This window comes from Natrix helvetica (assembly GCF_964273705.1).
Source record: "Natrix helvetica genome assembly, chromosome: 4".
NCBI classification, from domain to species: Eukaryota; Metazoa; Chordata; class Lepidosauria; order Squamata; family Natricidae; genus Natrix; species Natrix helvetica.
This window is the reverse complement of record NC_138550.1, coordinates 8,692,478-8,717,705: the sequence shown is the minus strand read 5'-3', so window position 1 is coordinate 8,717,705 and position 25,228 is coordinate 8,692,478. Positions and strand designations below refer to the sequence as shown.

Here is a 25,228-nt window from a genome sequence, read left to right as displayed (position 1 = left end):
CCGTTACCCATCCCAGCTTCTGCCAACCTAGTAGTTTAAAAGCACATAAAAATGCAAGGAGGAAAAATAGGAACCACCTTTGGTGGGAAGGTAACAGTATTCCATGCGCCTTCGGCGTTTAGTCATGCTGGCCACATGACCACGGAGATGTCTTTGGACAGTGCTGGCTCTTCAGCTTTGAAACGGAGATGAGCGCCGCCCCCTAGAGTTGGAAACAGCTAGCACATTTGTGCGAGGGGAACCTTTATCTTTTTTACCTTTGTGTACTTTTGTTATTTGATTTTGATTAGTTTGTCTCACAAAGGCCGGCAATAAAGACTAAAGTGCCGGCTTCCTTGGATTTTTTAATTTTTTGTTCAACAAATGTAATTAATCCTAAATACTAACTTCCTTTGGGGTTTTAATCCTGTCTAACAAATGTAATTAATCCTACGCCCTTATCTTCAGTTTGTCTATTATCTCTAGTGAGCTGACTTTGTGAATATACGGGCTAAATTCAATGTATTTGCTTCCGCAACAGCCAGGGTTATTTGAGTTTCTGATTGCAACATGTTTCTTTTCTTGGCTTCTCTGTTTCTTAAGATTTTTGGGGGGTGCAAAGAAGGATTTTTTTTGGAATGGGGTGCTTCATTTGTTTGCTACACATCAAAGCATTCAATCAGTTAAGCTACTGTGTTTCTCAACCTTATAACAACTTTAAAAATGCCCGGATTTTAACTTCCGGAATATCCAGCTAGCATGCTGGAAAATTGGAATAAAAGACTGGCTGAGGAATTCTGGGAGTTGAAGTCCAGACACCTTAGAGTTGCTAAGGTTGTGAAACCCCGAGTTATGTCCACAATGAAGCCCAAGGTTTCTGCTGTTAAGTGAGTTTTGCCCCATTTTATGATCTTTCTGGTTGCTCAGTGTATCACTGCAGTTGATAAGTTAGTGACCCGGTTGTAAAACGAATCTGGCTTCCCCATTGACTTTGCCCGTCAGAAAGCCGCAAAAGGGGATGGCATGACCACAAGGACACTGCAACCGTCCTAAGTATGAAGCAGTTGCCAAGCACCTGAGTTTTGAGCAGGTAATCACGGGGATGCTGCACCATTACGGGGATGTCGTAATGGTGAAAAAACGGTCATAAGTCACTTTTTTCCAGTGCCGTAGTAACTTTGAGCGGTCACTAAATGAACCATTTTAAGTCAAGGACTAACTGTACTCCAAGTCGGAATGGGACAATTTCCTGCAGCCAACTCGCCACAGTCAACTCACCATAGCCAAGTCACCACGGCCAACACCCGGCAATATAAGTGACTACGGGGACAATTTAACAATCCTATTTAAAAATTTTAAAAGAATATTTTAATTTTTGCGATTCCCATTTCATTCTGTCCTTCCTTTTGCATCTTTTCATTAATGATTCTATGCCATTGTTTCTTTGATATTAGTGTAACCCTTGTCCCACAGCGAGTTCTCCTGCACCGAGTTGGCCATGGCAAGTTAGCTGCGGTGAGTTGGTTGTGGCAAGTTGGCCATGGTGAGTTGCCCCTGGCAAATTAGCTGTGGTGAGTTGCCCATGGCAAGTTAGCTGTGGTGAGTTGCCCATGGCGAGTTAGCTGTGGTGAGTTGGTTGTGGCAAGTTGGCCATGTTGAGTTGCCCCTGGCAAATTAGCTGTGGTGAGTTGGTTGTGGCAAGTTGGCCATGGTGAGTTGCCCCTGGCAAATTAGCTGTGGTGAGTTGGTTGTGGCAAGTTGGCCATGGTGAGTTGCCCATGGCAAGTTAGCTGTGATGAGTTGGTTGTGGCAAGTTGGCCATGGTGAGTTAGCTGTGGTGAGTTGCCTGTGGCAAATTAGCTGTGGTGAGTTGCCCATGGCAAGTTAGTTGTGGTGAGTTGGTTGTGGCAAGTTGGCCATGGTGAGTTGCCCATGGCAAGTTAGTTATGGTGAGTTGGTTGTGGCAAGTTGGCCATGGTGAGTTGCCCATGGCAAGTTGGTTGTGGCAAGTTGCCCATGGTGAGTTGCCCATGGCAAGTTAGCTGCGGTAAGTTTGTTGTGGCAACTTGGCCATGGTGAGTTAGCTGTGGTGAGTTGGTCATAGCAATCTGCTTTTGTTGAGTTGACCCTGGTGAGTTGGCTGTGATGAGTTGGTTGTGACAAGTTGCCTGTGTGCAAATTGTCCCAGAACCACTCCACTCGTGGCCTTACCAAGGCACTATAACGTGGCATTAACCCTTCCCGTGGTCTCTACTCTATCCCGCGCGCTTTCCCTTCCAGGGCAGTCATCGGTGTCCTTCTCTCCGCGGCTGCAACCCTTTCTCGGCCGGCGTCGGAGGCCGCGGGCGGCGGGTGGGCGGGCCGAAGCAGCGAGGCCTCCCCTCCCCTGGGCAGGTTGCTGGCTCGCCCGCCCTCTCGCCCTTCCTCGCCGGCAGCCCCGGCGCCGCCCTCTCGCCCAGCCAGCACCGCCTCGCCTGGTGTCACAGCGCGCTGCGCCGGCGGCGGAGCCAGAAGCGCGCTCGGCGGGGCGCTCGGCGCAAGCAAGGCGGGCGGCCGGGCGGCGATCGGGGCGAAAGGAGTGGCTGCGGCGGCGCTCTCGGTTCCTGCTCCGGCAGGGCTGGAGCCGGGCAGGGTTGGCGGACGATGTGCCCGGCGGCGGGGCACAGAGGTGCCCGGCGGCGGCGGTTGCTGCTCTTGCTGCTGCTGGCGGCGCTGGAGGCGGCGGGCGCTTTCGGCGACGAAGAGGAGCGCCGCTGCGATGCCATCCGCATCTCCATGTGCCAGAACCTGGGCTACAACGTCACCAAGATGCCCAACCTGGTGGGCAGCCAGTTCCAGACCGACGCCGAGCTCCAGCTGACCACGTTCACCCCGCTCATCCAGTACGGCTGCTCCAGCCAGCTGCAGGTGGGTTCCTCCCGTGGCGGCGGGGGTGACTTTCCCTTTGTCCCTCCCGGAGGTCATTTTCCCCTTCTCCCTGGGGGGGGGGGTGACTTTCACTTTCCCCATGTCCCGGGGGTCACTATCCCCTTCTCCCTCCACTTCTTCCTTGCCGGGTCGCTTTTTACTTTCTGCACGGGCCGGGCTGACTTTCCCTGGGATGCGAAAGGGAATTCTGCAGAATTGGGGTTGGGAGTTGCCTGCCTTAACTCCGAGGTGAGCCGCGTGGAGATCTCAGCCTTTGGACTTTTAAGATCGAGGTCGTTAAAAAAGAAGGCTCGGAATCCAGCGTGATCTTCCTGTAGTTTCGCTTCTCTTCCCTCCGGAGTTTGGCAAAATTGAGGGTGTTTTTTTCTTTTCTTTTAAAGAAGGGGTAGATGGGTTGAGAGGCGCCACTTGAATGAAAGAGCACCAAAAGAGCTCCCCGGGCCATGTGCTGAGTGCCTTATCAGAGGTCCGGTTGAGATCCTGTGTAAGGCTTGCCCATATCCAAGACTTTGTGCCTTTCTTTGCCCAACTTAAACCCTGCACGTTTTGGCACGTGGTATAAAGTCATCTTGCTTGATCAATGTAGGCTAAAGATAAAGGTTCCCCTCGCACATCTGTGCTAGCCGTTCCTGACTCTAGGGGGCGGTGCTGATCTCCGTTTCAAAGCCGAAGAGCCAGCCCTGACTGCACGGAGCGCTGTTCCCTTCCCACCAAAGGTGGTTCTTATTTTTCTACTTGCATTTTTACATACCTTCGAACTGCTGAGTTAGCAGAAACTGGGACAAATAATGGGAGCTCACTCCATTATGCCTTGCTAGGGATTCGAACCACCGAACTGCCGACCTTTCTGATCGCCACGCTCAGCGTCTTAGCCACTGAGCTACCGCATCCCAAGCTACTAACCCAGAAAAGTCCCGTTAGCCAACCTGGTCAAACAGGTTGTGGGAATTGTCATCAAAGTTGAGTCTAGCTGGGAATTACAGATAGTCCTCGACTTAACAACAGTTCATTGAGTGACCGTTCGAAGCTACAACGGCACTGCAAAAAGTGACTTGTGACCGTTTCTCAGACTTACGACTGTCGCATGGAGCCCCCACGGTTGTGTGATCAAAATGCAGGCACTTGGGAACTTGACTCACCTTGGTGACCGTTGTTGGGTCACTGGCGGTCATGGGATCCCCTTATGGCCACCCTCTGACCCGCAGAGTCAATGGGAGAACCAGATTCATTTAACAACTGCGTTGCTAAGTGAACAACTTAACAAGTGCAGGCATTTCAGCTCCACTGCTGCGGCAAGAAAAGTCGCAAGGGGGAGCAAAATTCACTGAATAGACGTCTCGCTTTGTGACCGAAATTTGGTGTGTGTGTGTGTGTCGAACTGTGGTCGTAAGTCAAGGACTGCCTCTATACACAGTCACAAGAAAGCTGCTTTGGAAAGTTCATCCTCTGGATAGGGGCATGCACCCTTCTCTGAGATCTGGCGAGGCTGTGACCATCCCTGGTTGATAAGAAAGGCTCCCTTTTTGCAAGTATTTTTCAGATCCGGCTGTGTTTCTGCTGGTGGGTGGATGGGGTGTTTCCAAAGGCTGGAAGGGGGGGTTTCACAGGGGAGGCTGGGCAGAGCAGAGACAGACAACTGTAAAACTTTGCAAGAAAAAGCCCATCCAACCCTATTCATAGCGGGCATGAAAGAACGATGACTCGTCCTGCACTTTTCAAAACATGCTTTTCTCTTCGGAGTATTGGAGAGATTAATCCACTCCTGGGTGTTTCCCAGACAGGAGGCTTTGGGGGAGATCAGGTGTGCCGAGAGGAAACAGGTACTTGGCAAAAGACTGGAGGACGGTTGGGTTGCCCACCTGGGAGGGGGTGGGGGACGGCACCCAGCTGAGGTTGAAGCAGTAGAGATGTCCCCCTACATGGCTGGAAGATCAGAATTACAATGGGGATCAGGATTGTGCTAAGTTAAGTAGTTAACAGTGTGTTTCCGCAGCTGAGAAGGGGGGGGGGAACCAAATTCCAAGCTTGGAATCATGCCAGAGGGCACTGAAAATAAAGCAAGCAAGGCTTGTAAGGAAACACAGCTTGTAGGACGTAGGACAGAAGGTACGGTGGCTCAGTGGCTAAGACGCTGAGCTTGTTGGTCAGAAAGGTCGGCAGTTTGGCGGTTCGAATCCCTAGCGCCACGTAAGGGGGTGAGTTCCCGTTACTTGCCCCAGCTTCTGCCAACCTAGCATGTAAAAAAGGCAAGTAGAAAAATAGGAGCCACATTTGGTGGGAAGGTAACAGCGTTCTGTGCGCCTTCTTCGTTTAGTCAGGCCGGCCACATGACCACGGAGATGTCTTTGGACAACGCTGGCTCTTCGGCTTTGGAACGGAGGTAAGTACGGCCCCCTAGAGTCGGGAACAACTAGCACATATGTGCGAGGGGAACCTTTACCTTTAACCAGGACTGATTAGGGGACAAGAGAAAATTACACAGAGGAGGAGGAGGAGGAGGAGGAGGAGGAGGAGGAGGAGGAGGAGGAGGAGGAGGAGGAGGAGGAGGAGGAGGAGGGATGGTTTTGTTTTTAGGGCTTGGAGAGAGGGAGGGACACACACGCACACAACACAAGAGAAGGGTATAAAAATTTCACACAATGGACAAAAAGTAGACAAGGAGGGGTCTACTCTAGGGGTCATCAGTGAAAACAAAATGCTGGGAAATTCAGGAAGGATTAAAAAAGAGATATCTGTGGCACTCGTTGCTCAGCCCTGCAATCCGTTCTCCTAAGGTTGGTTGAAGGCCACCAGTTGAAGGTTTTCAAACTGGACTGGATGGAATCCTAGTACAGTCACAGTGGCTATCCAGGGGTCTTGATCAGTGGTGGGTTTCAAAATTTTTTAGAACCTCTTCTGTAGGTGTGGGCTGCTTTGTGGGAGTGGCTTGCCGGCCATGTGACCAGGTGGGAGTGGCTTGCCAGCCATGTGACTGGGTGGGCATGGCCAACTTGTAAAATGTGGTGAAACTCACTTAACAACGCTCTTGCTTAGCAACCAAAATGTTGGCTCAGAAACTCTGGCATTTGAAGCACGCAAGTCGTAAAGCTGACAAGTTACAAGACCCTTGCACCCCTAACTCTTTAGATAAAAAAACCCAGGGGTGTTCAAACGTGACAGCTTTAAGGCTTGTGGACTTCAACTCCCAGAATTCCTCCTCCAGTCATGTTGGCTCAGGAACTCTGGCATTGAAGTGTGCAAGTCTTAAAGCTGTCAAGTTACAATGCCCTTGCACCCCTAACCCTTTAGAAAAAAAAACCCAGGAGTGTTCAAAGTTGACAGCTTTAAGACTTGTGGACTTCAACTCCCAGAATTCCTCCTCTCGCTCTTCATCTTGATGATGTGCGGATGGGCGGGGGGAGGGAGTTGGAACCGGTTCTAAACGGCACTGTAGATTGGTGGAACCTCTTCTATAGAAGAGGTAAGAACTGGCAGGAACCCATCCCTGGTCTTGATATAGAGGTTGTCCTTGACTTACAACCCTTTTGTTTACGGACTCTTCAAAGTGAGACCGGCACTGGGGGGGGGGGGAATGACTTACGACCATTTTTTCATACTTCCAACCATCACATTATCCACGTGAACTAAAATTCAGATGCTCGGCAACTGATTCATATTTATTTATTTATTATTCAATTTTTTAAAAAATTTTATTTTAATACTAACAATCCATCTTCCATTAAACAATGTGGGTACAAATATCTTGTGCGATAACAATTAAAATTTACAATCCAGGCCTAATCCAGGTGAGCATTTCTTAAAATGCTTCCCTTCCATACTTTTCTCTTTTGGATTTTTTCTAGCTTGTTCTTGCACCCTAATGGCCTCTTTTACCCTCAAAATGACACTATGGGGCACTGCACACCAGAATAACTAGACACAAGGACAGTTTCCCCCCGCATGCCATCACTCTGCTAAACAACCAATTCTCACAACACTGTCAAACTAGTTACTAAGACTATATTACTATTATTCTTCTCTTCCTTCCTATTACCTATCTCCTTTTCTACTTATGACTATAACCTTGTTGCTTGTATCTTTACGATTATATTGTTTTATTTAGTTTCCTAGTATGCTATGCTATGCTATTCCATCCCTATTCCCTATTCCCTATTCCCTATTCCCTACTCCCTATCCTATCTTATTCCTATTCCTATTCATTCTTCTCTTCTATTCTATTCCTATTCCTATCCTATCCTATCCTTATTCCTATTCTCTCTTCTCTTCTCTTCTCTTCTCTTCTCTTCTCTTCTCTTCTCTTCTCTTCTCTTCTTTTCTCCTATTCCTATTCCTATTCTATTCCCTATTCCCTATTCCCTATTCCCTATTCTATTCTAAACCAGGGTTGTCAAACTCACATCGCCACAGCAACATCACATGACTTATCGGGACTTTCCCCATCTTCAATAAACTGGGTGTGGCCGGTGCATGGCGCATCCGGCCTATGGGCCAGGAGTTTGACAGCCCTGGCCTAAACCAACATCAACATCCTAGTTTCCACTGGTGGGTTGCAATCCTGGCGTGATGGCGGTTGTACTCAGATATGCCTATCCCCGGAGCAATAGGTGTGCGTTGACATAACAGGTGACATAATTTGGTGGGGCCTGGCTTTGGTGAGATTTTGATGAGAAACGTGACCTTCCAGAAGACCTGTAAATTTCAGTGTATCCCCCACATGTGACGGACAGCCCGCATCTCAGTTCATGGGCCCAGGCTGTCCTAATCCAACATAGAAATGCCTTTGCTTTCCAAGTCTTTAGAGCCGCAGTGGGGCAGTAGTTAGAGTGCAGTACTGCAGTCTACTTCTGCTGATCAACAGCTGCCACCAGTTTGGCAGTTCGAGTCTCACCGGCTCAAGGTTGACTCAGCCTTCCACCCTTCCGAGGTGGGTAAAATGAGGACCCAGATTGTTGTGGACAAGAGGTTGACCATGTAAACCACTTAGAGAGGGCTGTAAAGCCATGTGAAGTGGTATACAAGTCTAGGTGTGGAAGGAAGGAAGGAAGGCACCGTGGTGGTGCAGTAGTTAGAATGCAGTATTGCAAGCTAACTCTGCCGACTGCCAGCAGTCCAATCCTGACCGACCCAAGGTTGACTCAGCCTTCCATCCTTCCGAGGTGGGTAAAATGAGGACCCAGATTGTTGGGGGCAATAGGCTGACTCTGTAAACCACTCAGAGAGGGCTGTAAAAGCACTATGAAGCAGTATATAAGTCTAAGGGCTATTGCTATTGATATCATGTACAGGTAAGTCCTAAATTTACAAACATAAACCTCACATTTCTGTTGCTATAAGCGAGATGGTGAAGCAAGAGTTTTGCCCCATGAACAACTTTTCTTGCCACCGTTGTTAAGTGAATCCATGCAGTTGTTAAGTCAGTAGCACGGTAGTTAATAACACAGCGGGTGAAGTGAATCTGGCGTCTCCATTCACTTGCTTGTCAGAAGGTTGCAAACGTTGATCACACACACACACACACACACACACACACACACACACACACACGGACTCTGCAACCATCATATATAGGAGTCATTTGCGAAAGGGTCTGAATTTTGATTACGTCACCCAGGAGGAAGATGCGACAGTCGCAAGAGTAATAATAAGTCACTTTTTTCAGTGCAGTTGTCACTGTTCCTGTATCTCTGCCAATAGAGAAGAATATGAAACCAGAACACAATAGGTGTATTGGAAGCTCACACAGCATCAGGCAGTGAAGCAGGGGTGAAATTCAGCAGGTTCTGAAAGGTTCTGGAGAATAAGTAGTGGAAATTTTGAGTAGTTCAAAGAACCGGCAAATATCACCTCTGGCTGGCCCCAGAGGGGGGTGGGAATAGAGAATTTGCAGTATCCTTCCCCTGGAGTAGGGTGGGAATGGAGATTTTGCAGTATCCTTCCCCTGGAGTGGGGAGGGAATGGAGAATTTATTTATTTATTTATTTATTACTTGAACTTATTAGTCGCCCCCTCTCCCCACAGGGACTCGGGGCGACGTACAAAGGTATTATATAGCGTATAGAGGAGGTAAGAATAAATAAATAAGTTACAATACTTAAAAAGTTAAAACCCCAGTGAAATTAACCCTTAAAAACTAAAATTACAATTAAAAATGCCCTGGGCTGGGGAGGTTGTAGAGTTATGCCAGGTCAGCTAGTCGAAACAGGTAGGTTTTCAGCTTCATACGGAAGGAGCGAAGGTCGGTTGTAGTTCTGATGTCTGGGGGGAGGTCATTCCAAAGGGTGGGGCCCACTACAGAGAAGGCCCTACTTCTGGGCGCTGCCCTCTGGCACTCTCTGGAGGACGGCACCCGGAGTAGTCCCTCTCTGTGTGAGTGGACGGGTCGCAGGGATGTATGGGGCAGGACGCGATCCCGCAGGTAACTAGGCCCTGTGCCATGGAGCGCTTTGAAGGTGGTAACCAGTACCTTGAAGCGCACCCGGTAGACCACAGGAAGCCAGTGCAGCTCGCGCAGGATAGGTGTTATATGGGAGAACCTCGATCTCCCCATAATTACCCGCGCGGCTGCATTCTGGACCAACTGCAGTCTCCGGGTGCACCTCAAGGGGAGCCCCATGTAGAGAGCATTACAGTAGTCCAGGCGAGACGTCACCAGCGCGTGAGTGACTGTACGCAAGGCCTCCCGGTCCAAAAGGGGCCGCAACTGGCGCACCAGGCGAATCTGGTGGAACGCCCCTCTCGCCACGGCTGTCACATGATCTTCCATAGACAGCCGGGCATCAAGGAGGACGCCCAAATTGCGTGCCCCTTCCACCGGGGCTAATTGATCATCTCCGATGGTCAGCGATGGCATATGCTGGTTGAACCGGGAAGCCGGAAGCCACAGCCACTCTGTCTTGGAGGGGTTGAGCCTGAGCCTGTTGTCATCCATCCAGACCCGTACGGCTTCCAGACATCGGGACATCACTTCAACAGCCTCGTTGGGGTGGTTTGGGGTGGAAATGTACAGCTGAGTGTCATCAGCATACAGATGGTATCCCACCCCAAAACCACGGATGATCTCACCCAGCGGCTTCATATATATGTTGAACAGGAGAGGCGAGAGGATCGAGCCCTGTGGGACCCCACAGATAAGGGGCCTCGCGGTCGACCTCTCCTCTCCTGCCAACACACATTGCGTCCGGCCAGAGAGGTAGGAGCGGAACCATCGTAATACGGTGCCCCCGACCCCCAACCCCTCCAGACGGCGCAATAGGATACCATGGTCGATGGTATCGAAGGCCGCCGAGAGGTCTAATAGGACAAGGATGGAGGAACAACCCCCATCCTTTGCCCTCCAGAGATCATCCACCAAAGCGACCAAGGCTGTCTCCGTGCTGTGACCGGGCCGGAAGCCGGACTGGCGCGGGTCTAGATAATCAGCTTCTTCTAGGTGACGCGGAAACTGCTGAGCCACCACACTCTCAACAACCTTCGCTAAGAAAGGAAGGTTGGAGACAGGACGGTAATTTGCTAGCTCCGTTGAGTCCAGAGAAGGCTTCTTGAGCAGGGGCCTCACCACCGCCTCTTTCAAGGCGGCTGGTAAAAGGCCCTCACCCAGCGAAGCGTTCACCAGCTCCAGTAGCCAGCCTCGTGAGCCCTCCCAGGAGGCCAGTACCAACCAGGAGGGACACGGGTCCAATAAACATGTAGTGGCTCGCAGTCGCCCGCGCAACCTGTCTAAATCTTCGGTGACAACAGGGTCAAACTCCTCCCAGCATGGTCTCTCAAGACTAGCTTCAGACGTCCCCACTGGAGCACTGAGGTGGGTCCATCCCCTTCGGATCCGATCGATTTTATCCTGCAGGAACTCTCCAAATTCCTCTGCCCGGCCCAGTAATGGGGGGTCCCGCTGCCCCTGTGACAAAAGGGAGCGGGTCACCCGAAACAGGGCGGCAGGGCGGTTCTCCGCAGACGCTATAAGGGTGGCACAATACTGACGTTTGGCCACTCTTATTGCCACAAGGTAAGTCCTTACGTAGGCTCTTACTTGTGCTCGGTCGGATTCGGAGCGGGAGGACCTCCACTTGCTCTCTAGGCGTCTCCTAAGGCGTTTCATTGCCCTTAGCTCCCCGTTAAACCAGGGGGCCCGGGTAGATCGTGGCCGTCGAAGAGGCCGCAAAGGCGCCACCCGGTCTAAGGCACCGGCGGCCGCATTATTCCAAGCGGCTACCAGGTCCTCTGCCCGGGGGTGGGGCAGGTCTGCAGGAGGTGGCCCAAGCTCTGCCTGGAACCTATCTGGCTCCATCAGACGCCTGGGGCGGAACCATCTGGGATAGTCTGGTTCCGCCTCCCCGCGGTGGGGAGCAGCGCCAGGGAAGTCCAGCTGGAGAAGTGAGTGATCTGACCATGACAGGGGCGTGATGACTAAATTCCCTCTTCCCAGATCACTCGTCCACTGGTCGGAGACAAACACAAGATCAAGTATATGGCCTCTCTCGTGTGTGGGGTCCTGAACTACTTGAGTCAGATCCATGGCTGTCATGGAGGCCATGAATTCCCGGGCTGCCCCGGATGCCTCTCCCGTCGATGGCAGGTTAAAGTCCCCCATCACTAATAGCTTGGGGGTTTCAACCGCCATCTCCGTGATCCGCTCGAGGAGCCCGGGCAGGGCCGCTGATGTATGGCGGGGAGCCAGGTATACTATCAACAGGCCCAGCTGACTCCCTGGGCCCCATTTCACACCCAGAGACTCACAACCAGAAATCTGCGACACAGTGAATTCCCTCGGTGCCAAATCTTCCCGGATGATTATCGCTACCCCACCACCCCTACCTTGGGCCCGTGGCTGGTGGAATACACGGTAACCTGGAGGGCACATTTCCCTGAGGGGCAACCCCCCCTCTGGGCCCAGCCAGGTTTCCGTTATTCCTGCGAGGTCCGGCTCCCCCTCTGTGATCAATTTGCAGTATCCTTCCCCTGGAGTAGGGTGGGAATGGAGAATTTGCAGTAACTTTCCCCAGGAGTAGGGTGGGCATGGAGAATTTGCAGTATCCTTCCCCTGGAGTAGGGTGGGAATGGAGATTTTGCAGTATCCTTCCCCTGGAGTGGGGAGGGAATGGAGAATTTGCAGTATCCTTCCCCTGGAGTAGGGTGGGAATGGAGAATTTGCAGTAACTTTCCCCAGGAGTAGGGTGGGCATGGAGAATTTGCAGTATCCTTCCCCTGGAGTGGGGAGGGAATGGGGATTTTGCAGTATCCTTCCCCTGGAGTGGGGAGGGAATGGGGATTTTGCAGTATCCTTCCCCTGGAGTGGGGAGGGAATGGGGATTTTGCAGTATCCTTCCCCTGGAGTAGGGTGGGAATGGAGATTTTGCAGTATCCTTCCCCTGGAGTGGGGAGGGAATGGGGATTTTGCAGTATCCTTCCCCTGGAGTGGGGAGGGAATGGAGAATTTGCAGTAACTTTCCCCAGGAGTAGGGTGGGCATGGAGAATTTGCAGTATCCTTCCCCTGGAATAGGGTGGGAATGGAGATTTTGCAGTATCCTTCCCCTGGAGTGGGGAGGGAATGGGGATTTTGCAGTATCCTTCCCCTGGAGTGGGGAGGGAATGGAGAATTTGCAGTAACTTTCCCCAGGAGTAGGGTGGGCATGGAGAATTTGCAGTATCCTTCCCCTGGAATAGGGTGGGAATGGAGAATTTGCAGTATCCTTCCCCTGGAGTAGGGTGGGAATGGAGAATTTGCAGTATCCTTCCCCTGGATTGGGAGGGAATGGAGATTTTGCAGTATCCTTTCCCTGGATTGGGAGGGAATGGAGAATTTGCAGTATCCTTCCCCTGGAGTGGGGAGGGAATGGAGATTTTGCAGTATCCTTCCCCAGGAGTAGGGTGGGCATGGAGAATTTGCAGTATCCTTCCCCTGGAATAGGGTGGGAATGGAGATTTTGCAGTATCCTTCCCCTGGAATAGGGTGGGAATGGAGAATTTGCAGTATCCTTCCCCTGGAGTGGGGAGGGAATGGAGATTTTGCAGTATCCTTCCCCAGGAGTAGGGTGGGCATGGAGAATTTGCAGTATCCTTCCCCTGGAGTAGGGTGGGCATGGAGAATTTGCAGTATCCTTCCCCTGGAATAGGGTGGGAATGGAGAATTTGCAGTATCCTTCCCCTGGAGTGGGGAGGGAATGGAGATTTTTCAGTATCCTTCCCCTGGCGTAGGGTGGGCATGGAGAATTTGCAGTATCCTTCCCCTGGAATAGGGTGGGAATGGAGATTTTGCAGTATCCTTCCCCTGGAGTGGGGAGGGAATGGAGATTTTGCAGTATCCTTCCCCAGGAGTAGGGTGGGCATGGAGAATTTGCAGTATCCTTCCCCTGGAATAGGGTGGGAATGGAGAATTTGCAGTATCCTTCCCCTGGATTGGGAGGGAATGGAGATTTTGCAGTATCCTTCCCCTTGAGTAGGGTGGGAATGGAGAATTTGCAGTATCCTTTCCCTGGAATAGGGTGGGAATGGAGATTTTGCAGTATCCTTCCCCAGGAGTAGGGTGGGAATGGAGAATTTGCAGTATCCTTCCCCTGGATTGGGAGGGAATGGAGATTTTGCAGTATCCTTCCCCAGGAGTAGGGTGGGCATGGAGAATTTGCAGTATCCTTCCCCTGGAATAGGGTGGGAATGGAGATTTTGCAGTATCCTTCCCCTGGAGTGGGGAGGGAATGGGGATTTTGCAGTATCCTTCCCCTGGAGTGGGGAGGGAATGGAGAATTTGCAGTAACTTTCCCCAGGAGTAGGGTGGGCATGGAGAATTTGCAGTATCCTTCCCCTGGAATAGGGTGGGAATGGAGAATTTGCAGTATCCTTCCCCTGGAGTAGGGTGGGAATGGAGAATTTGCAGTATCCTTCCCCTGGATTGGGAGGGAATGGAGATTTTGCAGTATCCTTTCCCTGGATTGGGAGGGAATGGAGATTTTGCAGTATCCTTCCTCTGCCATGCCTACCAAGCCACACCCACAGAACCGGTAATTAAAAAAATGAATTTCACCACTGCAATGAAGTCCTTGCTTAGAGCAAACATAGAGGTTCTCCTGTCTTGGGATTTGCTCTATGTCTCTACATTATTTTTAGAAGAGTTTTTTTTTAAAGTCATCTTAGGTCACTTCATAGACTTTCCTGTTAACCAGCAAATAGCATATCTTGGTTCTCCACTATTGTTTTGCAATCACGATCAGCATATTGTGTAAGTCTCTTTCTTACTCATGTCATGGCAGTTTGGAAGCTAAAGCCAAGAGGATGGTGAGGACCTTTCAGAATGAAGCAGCATCAGCATAAAGCTGGAAGGGACCTTAGAGATCTTCTAGTCCAAGCCCCTGCTGAAGCAGGAGATCCTATACCGTTTCAGACAAGGGACTGTCTAGTCTCTTCTTAAAAACCTCCAGTGATGAAACACCCACAATTTCTGGAGGCAAGTCGTTCTGGAGGCAACCTTCTGCCCAAGTAGGAGAGAGGCCTATACCATCTCTAATAGATGGCAGTCCAGTCTCTTCTTGAAAGCCTCCAGGGATGAAGCTCCCACAACTTCTGAAGGCAACTTCTGTTCCATGGGTTGATTGTTCTCCCTGTCAGGAAATTCCTCCTTATTTCCAGGTTAAATCTCTCCTGGATCAGTTTCCATCCATTATTCCTTGTCTGGACTTTCAGGTGCTTTGGAAAATAGCTTGACCCCCTTCCTCTCTGTGGCAGCCCCTCAAATATTGGAAGACTGCTATCATGTCTCCTCTGGTCTTTCTCTTCACTAGATGAGTAGTAGCAAAGTTTTTCACTGGGTGTGAATCTGCCAAGATAAGAAACAGACTTACAATAACATCTAAATCCACAAAGGATCTGGTGGTTTGTTTGTTTTTTTGCAAAGCTGTAATGCAATCTTTCTTAAGTTTTTCTCCTTTTCCTTCTCTCTCTCTCTCTATCTGTCTGTGTGTGTGTGTTTGTCTGTCTCTCTTTCTCTCTGTCTGTCTCTCTGTGTTTCTCTCTGTCTCTGTCTCTCTCTGTGTGTTGCTTTCTCTGTCTCTCTTTCTCCCTCTGTTTCTCTCTGTGTTGCTTTCTGTCTCTGTCTCTCTCTCTCTGTCTCTCTTTCTCTCTGTCTGTCTCTCTGTGTGTCTCTCTCTCTGTGTCTCTCTCTCTGTGTCTCTCTCTTTCTCTCTGTCTGTCTCTCTCTCTCTGTTTCTCTGTCTCTCTCTCTCTGTTGCTCTGTCTGTCTCTCTCTGTCTCTCTCATTCTCTCTGTCTCTCTCTCTTTCTCTCTGTTGCTCTGTCTCTCTCTCTCTGTCTCTCTCTTTCTGTCTCTCTCTCCCTCTCCCTCTCTGTCTCTCTCTCTCTCCCTGCGTGTGTGTGTGTGTGTGTGTGTGTGTGTGTGTCTCCCTACCTCCCTCTCTGCCAGCCCTCCCCCCTCCCCCCCTCTTTCCCCCTCCAACGTTAATTTGCACACCGAGGCCAAAAAAAAGCTGTTTGTCTTGAAAAGAAAATCTCAGGTTTGTCTGAGGAGATTGGCAGGTGATTCTTGCACAGAGTGTGTGTGTTTGCTCAGGTAGCTGAGGAATTTACACAACCGCACTCAGCGCTGACACCAGAGTGGGTGCTCCGAATTGACATTAATAAACAAAAGACAAAACCAACAGTTGCCTTAAAGTATGTCAGATATGTTCACCTTAATGGAGGCGAAAATCCCTCCATTTAACATGCACGAAAAGGAAACTGCAGCGGAGAATCAGGCAGTGACTCAGCTTGGGCCACGCTAAATGACCCCCGGCTTTTAAAAACACATTTGAAACAGCTTCGTAGGTCAAATGCATTCAGGCATGTTTCTAGCCCACATTAATAATTAGCGATTCAAAACTGCAATAAAGCTTTCCATTTCCTTGGATCGGTAAATGGTTTATTTGCTTGTTGCTAGAGGCTAGAATGGACCAGTTTGGGGTGGCTTTTTCAGGGAGGTGGTAAGATGTTAGCAGGTTTTCCAGTTTACATAAAACGGGGGTGGAAAAAAACCAATTTATATCTCCTTTTGGATGCAGAGATTGAGAGCGTGGCCTGAATCAGGAGACTTCTGTGTTCAGATCTAACCTCTATCTTTTTCCATTCAGCCCTCTGAATTTCTTAGTGTCTCCTACCAAAGTACAGGTAGTCTTCCACTTACAACAGTTCATTTAGTAATCATTTAAAGTTTTAGCCCTGAAAAAAGTGAATGATGGCCGTTTCCCACACTTACGACTGTTGCAGCATTCCCCAAGGTCACACAAGCAAAATTCAGCTTCTTGGCAATTGGCTCGTAGTTATGACGGTTGCAGCGTCCTCGGGTGATCCCCCTTTGCGACTTTCCGACAAGCACAGATCAACCAGATTCACTTAACAACCATGTTACTGACTTAAACAACGGCAGGGATTCGCTTAACCACTGGAGCAAAGAAAGTCATAAAATGGGGCAAAGCTCACTTAAGAAATGTTTCGCTTAGCAATGGAGATTCTGGGCTCAATTGTAGTCATACATTTGGCTTGATTGTGATTGTAAGTTGTGGACAATCTGTATTAATCATTTGGAGTGGAATGATATTGGCTTAAGAGCCATTCTCTAGGCCGATAATGGTGAAGGGCAAACACAACTTTGGTAGGACCATAAATATTTATATTAAATTCAGTAGGTGTTTCTTGCTGCTGCTGCTGCTGCTGCTGCTGCTTCTTCTTCTTCTTCTTCTTCTTCTTCTTCTTCTTCTTCTTCTTCTTCTTCTTCTTCTTCTTCTTCTTCTTCTTCTTCTTCTTCTTCTTCTTCTTCTTCTTCTTCTTCTTCTTCTCCTCCTCCTCCTCCTCCTCCTCCTCCTCCTCCTCCTCCTCCTCCTCCTCCTCCTCCTCCTCCTCCTCCTCCTCCTCCTCCTCCTCCTCCTCCTCCTCCTCCTCCTCCTCCTCCTCCTCCTCCTTTTAAGACCATACTCATATTTCCAAAAATCCAGTTTGGTGTAGTTACTGGTAGTTAAAGCATCAGGCTAGAAATTAGGTTATTGGGAGTTCTAGTCCTGCCTTAAACCTAAAGCCAGATGGATGACCTTGGGCCGGTCACTTTCTCGGAGCTCTAAGAAGGAGACAATAAGAAATGACTGTTGGAAGAAAAGTCCATCTGGGTTCAGTTCCAAGTGGGGAAAAAGACACTGGAACCATGGAGGCTGTTTGGAAAGATGGATTTTAATGATGGAAATGGTTTGAGGTCCGGGGGAAAGGGGGGGAAGGGGGGCAAGGGGGGGACGGGGAGAGATGCTGAGAGTGCCCTGGTTTTATGTCCTCTCGGGGGCCCACCTTAGACCTTCCTATTCCTGTGTAAGAAATGTGCTTTGATTCGCGGTCAGACTCCCAGGGGGCGGGGGTCTTAGCTAACATTGTAGGCTGTCTGTCTCCCAGGCTTGGTTGAGCCTTGTCGGGTGATGTAATCTTCCCAAGTGCCATGTGGTGAGATGGGTAGAGGGCTAATCCTATCACGTCCTGAGGGCCATCTCTTAATCCCATCACCCTGGAGCTGAAGGGGGAGATCTTTGTTATGTAGAATAGACCGGCTCAGGCCTTGAGCCAGTCTATTCTACATAGCAAAGATACCCCCTTAATGGCCCATTGACAAAGGTGGGGGGGAGGGGATGAGTTTCCTCCTCCCGTTTAGGGGAAATAGTCTGCCCTTTTAAATATTTCCCAAAATATTTCATTTTTCTAGGAGAGGGATGGGTGCTAACTTCCTACACTACTGTTGAAATCTTGCCAAGAAAACTGCACACACACTCACACATCAAAGTCCTGGCTTTTTCCGTGACTGAGTTTGTGATCCTAAGGTAAATATGTCTACTTGGAGGCAACCGTCTAGGGCAGGGGTGTCCAAATTTGGGAACTTTAAGACTTGTGGACTTCAACTCCCAGAATTCCCCAGCCAGCCTGGCTGGGGAATTCTGGGAGTTGAAGTCCACAAGTCTTAAAGTTCCCAAGTTTGGACACCCCTGGTCTAGGGTGACACCGAGGCTGATGTTCAAGTAAACAGGCACACAGTTGTATTGCAAGGTAAATAGATGAGAAGATGTTGAACAAGAACCTGTCTGTATCTATTACTCTGGGACAGGAATTTTCAAACTTGGCAACTTTGTGGACTTCAACTCCCAGAATTCCTCAGCCACCCATGCTGGGAGTTGAAGTCCCTAAACCGTAAAGTTGGCAAGTTTGGGCACCCTTGTGCTATGAGCATACACAGTGATCCTTGAATTATGACCAGTTGGTCGAAGTTAAAAGCTACTTAGCATCCAGATTCAAAGCTCTCCCTGTCTATCTCTAAAAGGGACGCGGTGGTTCGGGGGCTAAGATGCTGAGCTTGTCGATTAGAAAGGTCGGCAGTTCGGCGGTTCGAATCCCTAGCGCCGCGTAACGGAGTGAGCTCCCGTTACTTGCCCCACCTTCTGCCAACCTAGCAGTTCGAAAGCAGGTAAAAATGCAAGTAGAAAAATAGGGACCACCTTTGGTGGGAAGGGAACAGCGTCCCATGAGCCTTCAGCATTGAGTCATGCTGGCCACATGACCACGGAGACATCTTCGGACAGCGCTGGCTCTTCGGCTTTGAATCTGAGATGAGCACCACCCCCTAGCACATATGTCTGAGGGGAACCTTTACCTTTTTATCTATCTCTCCCACACACACACATACATGCCACATTACATGACCATAATTTGGAAGCTCAGCAACTGGCCTGCATTTTGCGGCCATTCATACGACCGCAATTAACTATGTTTTTGCAAGAAACCAGCATTCCAGGTTTCCAGAAAAAATCGGTCGGCTTCATTTGTTACACCTGTTAGCGTGTTTCGCTAACAGCAGCAGCAAAAAAAAGTCATAAATTCAGGTGTGGTCATTTGGTAGCCCGCTTTATGACTGCCGTGACTAACAACCTAAATTGGGGGCTCAGCTACCATCGTACGTTGAGGACAATCTGTATAAAGCCTGAAAAACAATGGTTCCAAATTCTTTCTGGCTCTTATTTATTTTATTTATTTATTTATTATTAGCGTTTATATACCGCCCCCTCTCCCGAAAGGGACTCGGGGCGGTGTACAGTCCGTACCAAAATATTAATTAATATTATATTAATCCCAGTTATTTCTGGCCTCATTTGGCCTCATTTTACGACCTTTTTGGCTACGGCTGTTAAAGTGAATCACTTTAAGTTAGTAACATGGCGGTTAAGTGAATCTGGCTTTTATTGTTGTCCGCCAGTGGCCAGCGGAGCTGGCAACAGATTCAGACAGTGAGGAGGTTGAGAAGGAACATGGGCCAGTCCTGGAGCCTGGGAAGACTCTACATTGGAGGCAGAGATGGGGCCAAGGCTGTCTGACAGTTATCAGCTGCCTTCGGAGTCAGACATCAGTGAGGCAGACAAACAGCTGGAGCCTGTTCCCAGTGTGCGCATACTCAGAGTTGCCAGACGAAGGGAACAGCTAAAGAACAGGGGGCAACTTGGGAGTAAGGCCACAGGTGGACAGTGAATGGCCCCTCCCATAGGGAATAAAAGAGGAGCGAATAGGGAGTGGAGTTTGCAGGAGACAATGAGTTCATTCCTGCAATCTTGCCAAGTATTGCAGCATCTGAAAGATATCAGCCTGGCCGCTCTCCAAGCCTGATAAAGGTCGGTAATTGTGAACTATTTTGAAAGACCGTGGGAGAGGAAAGACTTTGCTGGAGAGGAATTCACTGCAAATTGAATAAAAGGGGTTTATCAGGATTCGGATTCGTGCTGCTGGGGAAGCCTAGGTCAGAATGAATCAATTTCGATTCATGTGGCCTTCAATTCCCAGAATTCTCCAGCCAGCCATGCTGGCTGGAGAATTCTGGGAATTGAAGTCCACCCTTCTTAAAGTACCCGAGGTTGGGAAACACAGAGAAGTCTAGGATGCAGGAACATTGGGAAGACAACACCGTGTGCGCTTTTCTGAAGTTGCTTTGTCCTTTTTTTGTCCCCTCCTCCAGTTCTTCCTGTGCTCCGTCTACGTCCCCATGTGCACCGAGCAAATCAACATCCCGATCGGCCCCTGCAGCGGCATGTGCCTTTCCGTCAAAAGGCGATGCGAGCCGGTCCTGAAAGAATTTGGCTTCTCCTGGCCAGAAAACCTGAACTGCAGCAAATTCCCCCCACACAACGACCACAATCACATGTGCATGGAGGGCCCGGGAGACGAAGACGTCCCCCTTCACAGCAAGGCCCCCTTGCACCCCGGGGAGGAATGCCAGAGCGTCGGGTCAAATTCGGACCAGTACATTTGGGTCCGGAGAAGCTTGACCTGCGTCCTCAAGTGCGGCTACGACGCTGGCCTCTACAGCCGGTCCGCCAAGGCATTCACCGACATCTGGATGGCCGTGTGGGCGAGCCTGTGTTTCATTTCCACCGCCTTCACAGTCTTGACCTTCCTGATTGATTCCACTCGGTTTTCCTATCCGGAGCGGCCCATCATATTCCTGAGCATGTGCTACAATATTTATAGCATCGCTTATATTGTCCGGCTGACCGTAGGACGAGAAAGGATTTCCTGTGACTTCGACGAGGCCGTAGAACCTGTTCTCATCCAGGAGGGGCTGAAGAACACCGGATGTGCCATCATTTTTTTGCTGATGTACTTTTTCGGCATGGCCAGCTCCATCTGGTGGGTGATCCTCACCCTCACGTGGTTCCTGGCCGCCGGGCTCAAGTGGGGCCACGAGGCCATCGAGATGCACAGCTCGTATTTCCACATTGCCGCCTGGGCTATCCCCGCCGTGAAGACCATCGTCATCCTCATCATGAGGTTGGTCGATGCCGACGAGCTGACGGGACTGTGCTACGTGGGCAATCAGAACCTCGACGCCTTGACGGGCTTTGTGGTGGCCCCCCTTTTCACCTACTTGGTCATCGGCACCCTCTTCATCGCGGCGGGCTTGGTGGCTTTGTTTAAGATCCGGTCCAACCTCCAAAAGGACGGGACCAAAACGGACAAGCTGGAGAGGTTGATGGTGAAGATTGGGGTGTTTTCCGTGCTTTACACGGTGCCGGCGACTTGCGTCATCGCCTGTTACTTCTACGAGATCTCCAACTGGGGAATCTTCCGCTACTCCGCCGACGCCTCCAACATGGCCGTGGAGATGCTCAAGATTTTCATGTCCCTCCTTGTGGGCATCACGTCTGGCATGTGGATTTGGTCGGCCAAGACGCTGCACACTTGGCAAAAGTGCTCCAACAGACTGGTGAATTCGGGGAGGGTAAAGCGGGGAGCGAAGAGGGCGGCGGACGGGTGGATGAAGCCCGGGAAAGGGAACGAGACCGTGGTATAAAGAAAGGACAGGGACCAGCAAATTCTATTTCCTTCACCTCCCCAGTGCAGGAGGAGTTGGTGGGATAGCAGCACCTGGAGAAGGAGCATTGGAACGAATCCTTTATTGAGAAATATTTGAGTTTTTGCAGAATTTTGAAGGAGGAGAGGAGGGCAGCAAGGGAATTCAACCAGGCTTGGAGGTGGGGGGGGGGGGAAGGAAGGCTTCACGAAGTTGTGAAGATAAAGAGAAGAGGTGTCTATCAACAAGCAGTGATTTTAGGATTTGTGGAATTGGAACAATTCCTTTATTGGGAAATATTTGAGTTTTTGCAGAATTTTGAAGGAGGAGAGGAGAGCAGCAAGAGAATTCAAGCCTGGGGTGGGAAGGTTTCACGAAGTTGAGAAGGTAAAGAGCAGAAGTGTCTATCAAGAAGCAGTGATTTTAGGATTTGTGGGCCTTTGCGCCTCCTGATAACGCACAATGTGCTTTCTCTCACTCCCTTCCTTCTTCCCCTTATCCCGTTCTGACTCACATCAATCACTGTCTTGTATAAAGTAGTACAAGAGAACAAAATGGCGAGAGGGAGGAATTCCTAGTAACCCCTTGCAAGGTTTGGGGAGAATTGCTGGTGTCCAGGAATTCTGAATCCAAGGTCTCTCAACTTGGATAAGGGATGATGTCCAGGGCTTGGAGAGCTGCAGAAAGTTGCAGCTTAGGGTGCAAACTTTGGAATTCTTCAGGATTCCCTCAAACACAAACCAGAGAAAGGTCTGCATTTCAAGCGAAGAAGTCAATTTGCCTTTAGCCTCCTCAGACTAAAAAAACGATGAAGGTTTCAGGCTGCATTTGGGGTGAGGAAACAAACATGGAATGGAAACAGGATGTATTTCTAATCAGGATGAGTCCCAAATGACATCAAGATGTCACAGTGCAAGAGATAAGATCATCAAATCCAGGAAACCCTTGCCTTGATAGATTTCAAATAAACTTTAAAACACAATAGTTCCAAGAAACTTTTAACCACAATAGCTGCAGGATTTCTTTTCGTATTTAGTAGCAGTAGTTACTAAACAAGATTTAACCTTCAAACATCACAGGAGGATAATAGTGATAAGTGAAGCCCCTGCAATGGCAACGGCTGGTTTTTTAAGTTCTGGGGGAAATTTTGAGAGATGAGGAAGTTCTTTCCTTTAAAAAAAAAAACACCTATAATGCATCTATTTTCCTTCTTAATTTAACTTTCTCACTAAGAAGTTGCTGGCGGAAGTTTGGCTCAGGAATTAAACTTTTAGCCTCCACTATCGAGGCGGGAGTTTAACATTTTCCAAGAAATGGAACAATTCTTCCTTTTTTTTTTCGTACTAAATCCCCACTTTTAACAAATGTCTGGCAGCTTTTTCCAAATTGGAGGCCTGAAGGCATCCGATATGTGGCGTTTCCTTTGTAGAGCTTAGGGCTTAACATGTTTAGCTGGTTTTTATTCTCAAAAAGGCTAAGGGGTAGAGGCGGGGACTTCTCAATACCCAGTGCCATGCTTTAAATAGCATCTTCAAAATTAAGCTTTTGGGGCCCTGTTTTCGTGTTTGTCAACCTTGGTCCCCTTTAAGATGTGTGGACCTCAATTCCCGGACTATCTCAGCCAGCATGTTGGCTAGGGAATTCTGGGAGTCGAAGTCCGCACATCTTAGGGCAGAGGTGTAAAACTCGATTCCATTCAAGGTTGCATCAGGGTTGTGTTTGACCTTGTGGGGCCAGGGGTGTGGGCGTGTCTGGGCTGGGCATGGCCAGCTCAATGTCATGTGTGTCGGGGGCCACCTGTGGTGGTCCGGACTGGGCTCGGGTGATCCATTATCTCCAGCGGAGGAATTTCTCAATGCCTCCTTGCCTTGTGATCAAATGCCACTTTTGCTAGCAGTTTGTTTTTGCCAGCCCTCTGCCAGCGAAATCGGAGCTCCGGAGGGGCGCGTGTGGGCCCCTCGGGCTCTGTTTTTGGCCGTGCAGCCTCCTGTAGCCCTCTGACAGCGAAAATGGAGTATGCGCCGCCCCTGAGCTCTTTTTCCACTGTCAGAGGGCTGCAGGAAGACATCATGGCTGAAAACTGAGCCTGGGAGGGCTGTGCATGGCCCTCCCGAGCTCCATTTTCACCGGCAGAGGCACCATGGACTGATCCTTAGCGTCTTCCAATCTGTATAGATAATCTTTGACTGACAACCATTTGTTTAGTGGTTGTTCGAAATCTCAACAGCACTGAAGTGACTTACGATCGTTTGTCACACTTACAACCACTGCAGTATCCCCCGTGATCAAAATTCAAACGTTTGGCAACCGGTTCATATTTATGATGGTTGTAGTGTCCCAGGGGTCACATGATCAGCTTTGGTGATCTTCTGGCCAGCAAAGTCCACGGGGGAAGCCAAATTCCCTTAACAACCCAGTGACTGATTTAACAACTGCCGTGCTTCACTTCACCACGGTCACAAGAAAGGTGGTAAAACGGGGCAAAACTCACTCAGCGAGTGACGTGCTCACCGATGGAAATTTAGGGCTCAATGGTAATTGTAAGACGAGGACTACCTATGCCAAATTCCTGATTTTTCGCACATGCATGTGGAGAGGTTGGAAGTGGCAAAGTCATGTCCGACTCTTGTTGCAAAGTCATATCCGACTCTTCGCAACCCCATGGACAATGTTCCTCCAGGCCTTCCTGTCCTCTACCATCCTCTGGAGTCCATTTAAGCTCACGCCTACTGCTTTGGTGACTCCATCCAGCCACCTCATTCTCTCCCGTCCTCTTCTTCTTTTGCCCTCCATCGTTCCCAGCATGAGGCTCTTCTCCAGGGAGTCCTTCCTTCTCATTAGGTGGCCAAAGTATTTGAGTTTCATCTTCAGGATCTGGCCTTCTAAAGAGCAGTCAGGGTTGATCTCCTCTAGGACTGACCGGTTGGATCGCCTTGCAGTCCAAGGGACTCACAGGAGTCTTCTCCAGCACCAGAGTCCAAAGGCTTCCATTCTTTGGTGCTCAGCCTTTCTTGCGGTCCAGCTTTCACAGCCATTCATTGCAACTGGGAATGGCTTGTTATTGCCACCTAACGGGTTTTTTAAAAAAATGACTTCCCAGGATAAGTGATAGCCCTGGGATCTGTCCATCTCTGAATCTTCCTCTCCTCTCCTCTTTGCAAAGTCATCTAGCTAGGATTTCAGGCACCGCTCGCTTATTTTCGAGATCCTTTCTACCGTCTCCAAAATCGGAAAGCCTTTATCTAAAGAAGGCCTGTATGCAGCAGGGAGTGAATGAACAAAAAAAGGGGGGAATGGAAAGCCACTTCTGACCATTGTCTGCCTTCAAAGCCAGTTTTGTTCTGCATTCGTACCTCTCTTTTTCTCTCTCTCTTTCCCTCTCTTCCTCCCCCTCTCACCCCTCCACCCGGTAAGCTAATCTGGCCCACAACTGGAGACCCCTTGCATTAAAGCAATTAAGGCTTAATATGTTTCACCCCGCACCGATTGTATCTGTGTTGACGCCAGTCTGGGCAAACTGAAATGTTACGTTACTTGGCAGCTTTGCATTCACACGGATCGGTTGCATAATTTGTGTGTCGGTTACAATTAAGGGGACATTCCCCAGGCCCCCCGGGAGAGGGAAGGGCCGCTGACTCCCCTTCGAACCTAAAAATTTGGGAAAGGTTCGCGTCGAGTGTCAAGGAATATCAGGGTAGCTTTATTTAAATAAAAAAATAAAATAAATAAAATAAAATCCCCCCCTTTATCCTTAAAAGAAAAGAAAAAAAAAGCTGCAGAGAGAATTAAATTCAGAAGATGGATGAAGTTTTAAGAATTTGGTGGCTTTGTTAGCGACTCTGCCCTGAAGGGGTTTTGTGTTGAGGAATTTAGCTTCTTGGGAAGCTAGTTTAATTCTTAATTTTTTTCTTTTCTTTTCCATCTGAAGAGGATTTCCTACTTTCTCACACAACACGAGTTCCATCAGCCTTTGAGTCTCTG

General features: G+C 49.4%; 1 protein-coding gene across 1 annotated transcript; it reads left to right on the top strand.

Moving 5' to 3' along the window:
* The first annotated feature begins 2,489 nt into the window (after nt 1–2,489).
* On the top strand, nt 2,490–24,983 carry FZD4 (frizzled class receptor 4). The gene is made up of 2 exons (XM_081950354.1): nt 2,490–2,886; nt 19,913–24,983. The coding sequence occupies exons 1-2, from the start codon at nt 2,623–2,625 to the stop codon at nt 21,245–21,247; spliced, it is 1,599 nt and encodes a 532-aa protein (XP_081806480.1). The 5' UTR covers nt 2,490–2,622; the 3' UTR covers nt 21,248–24,983.
* Nucleotides 24,984–25,228: the final 245 nt, after the last annotated feature.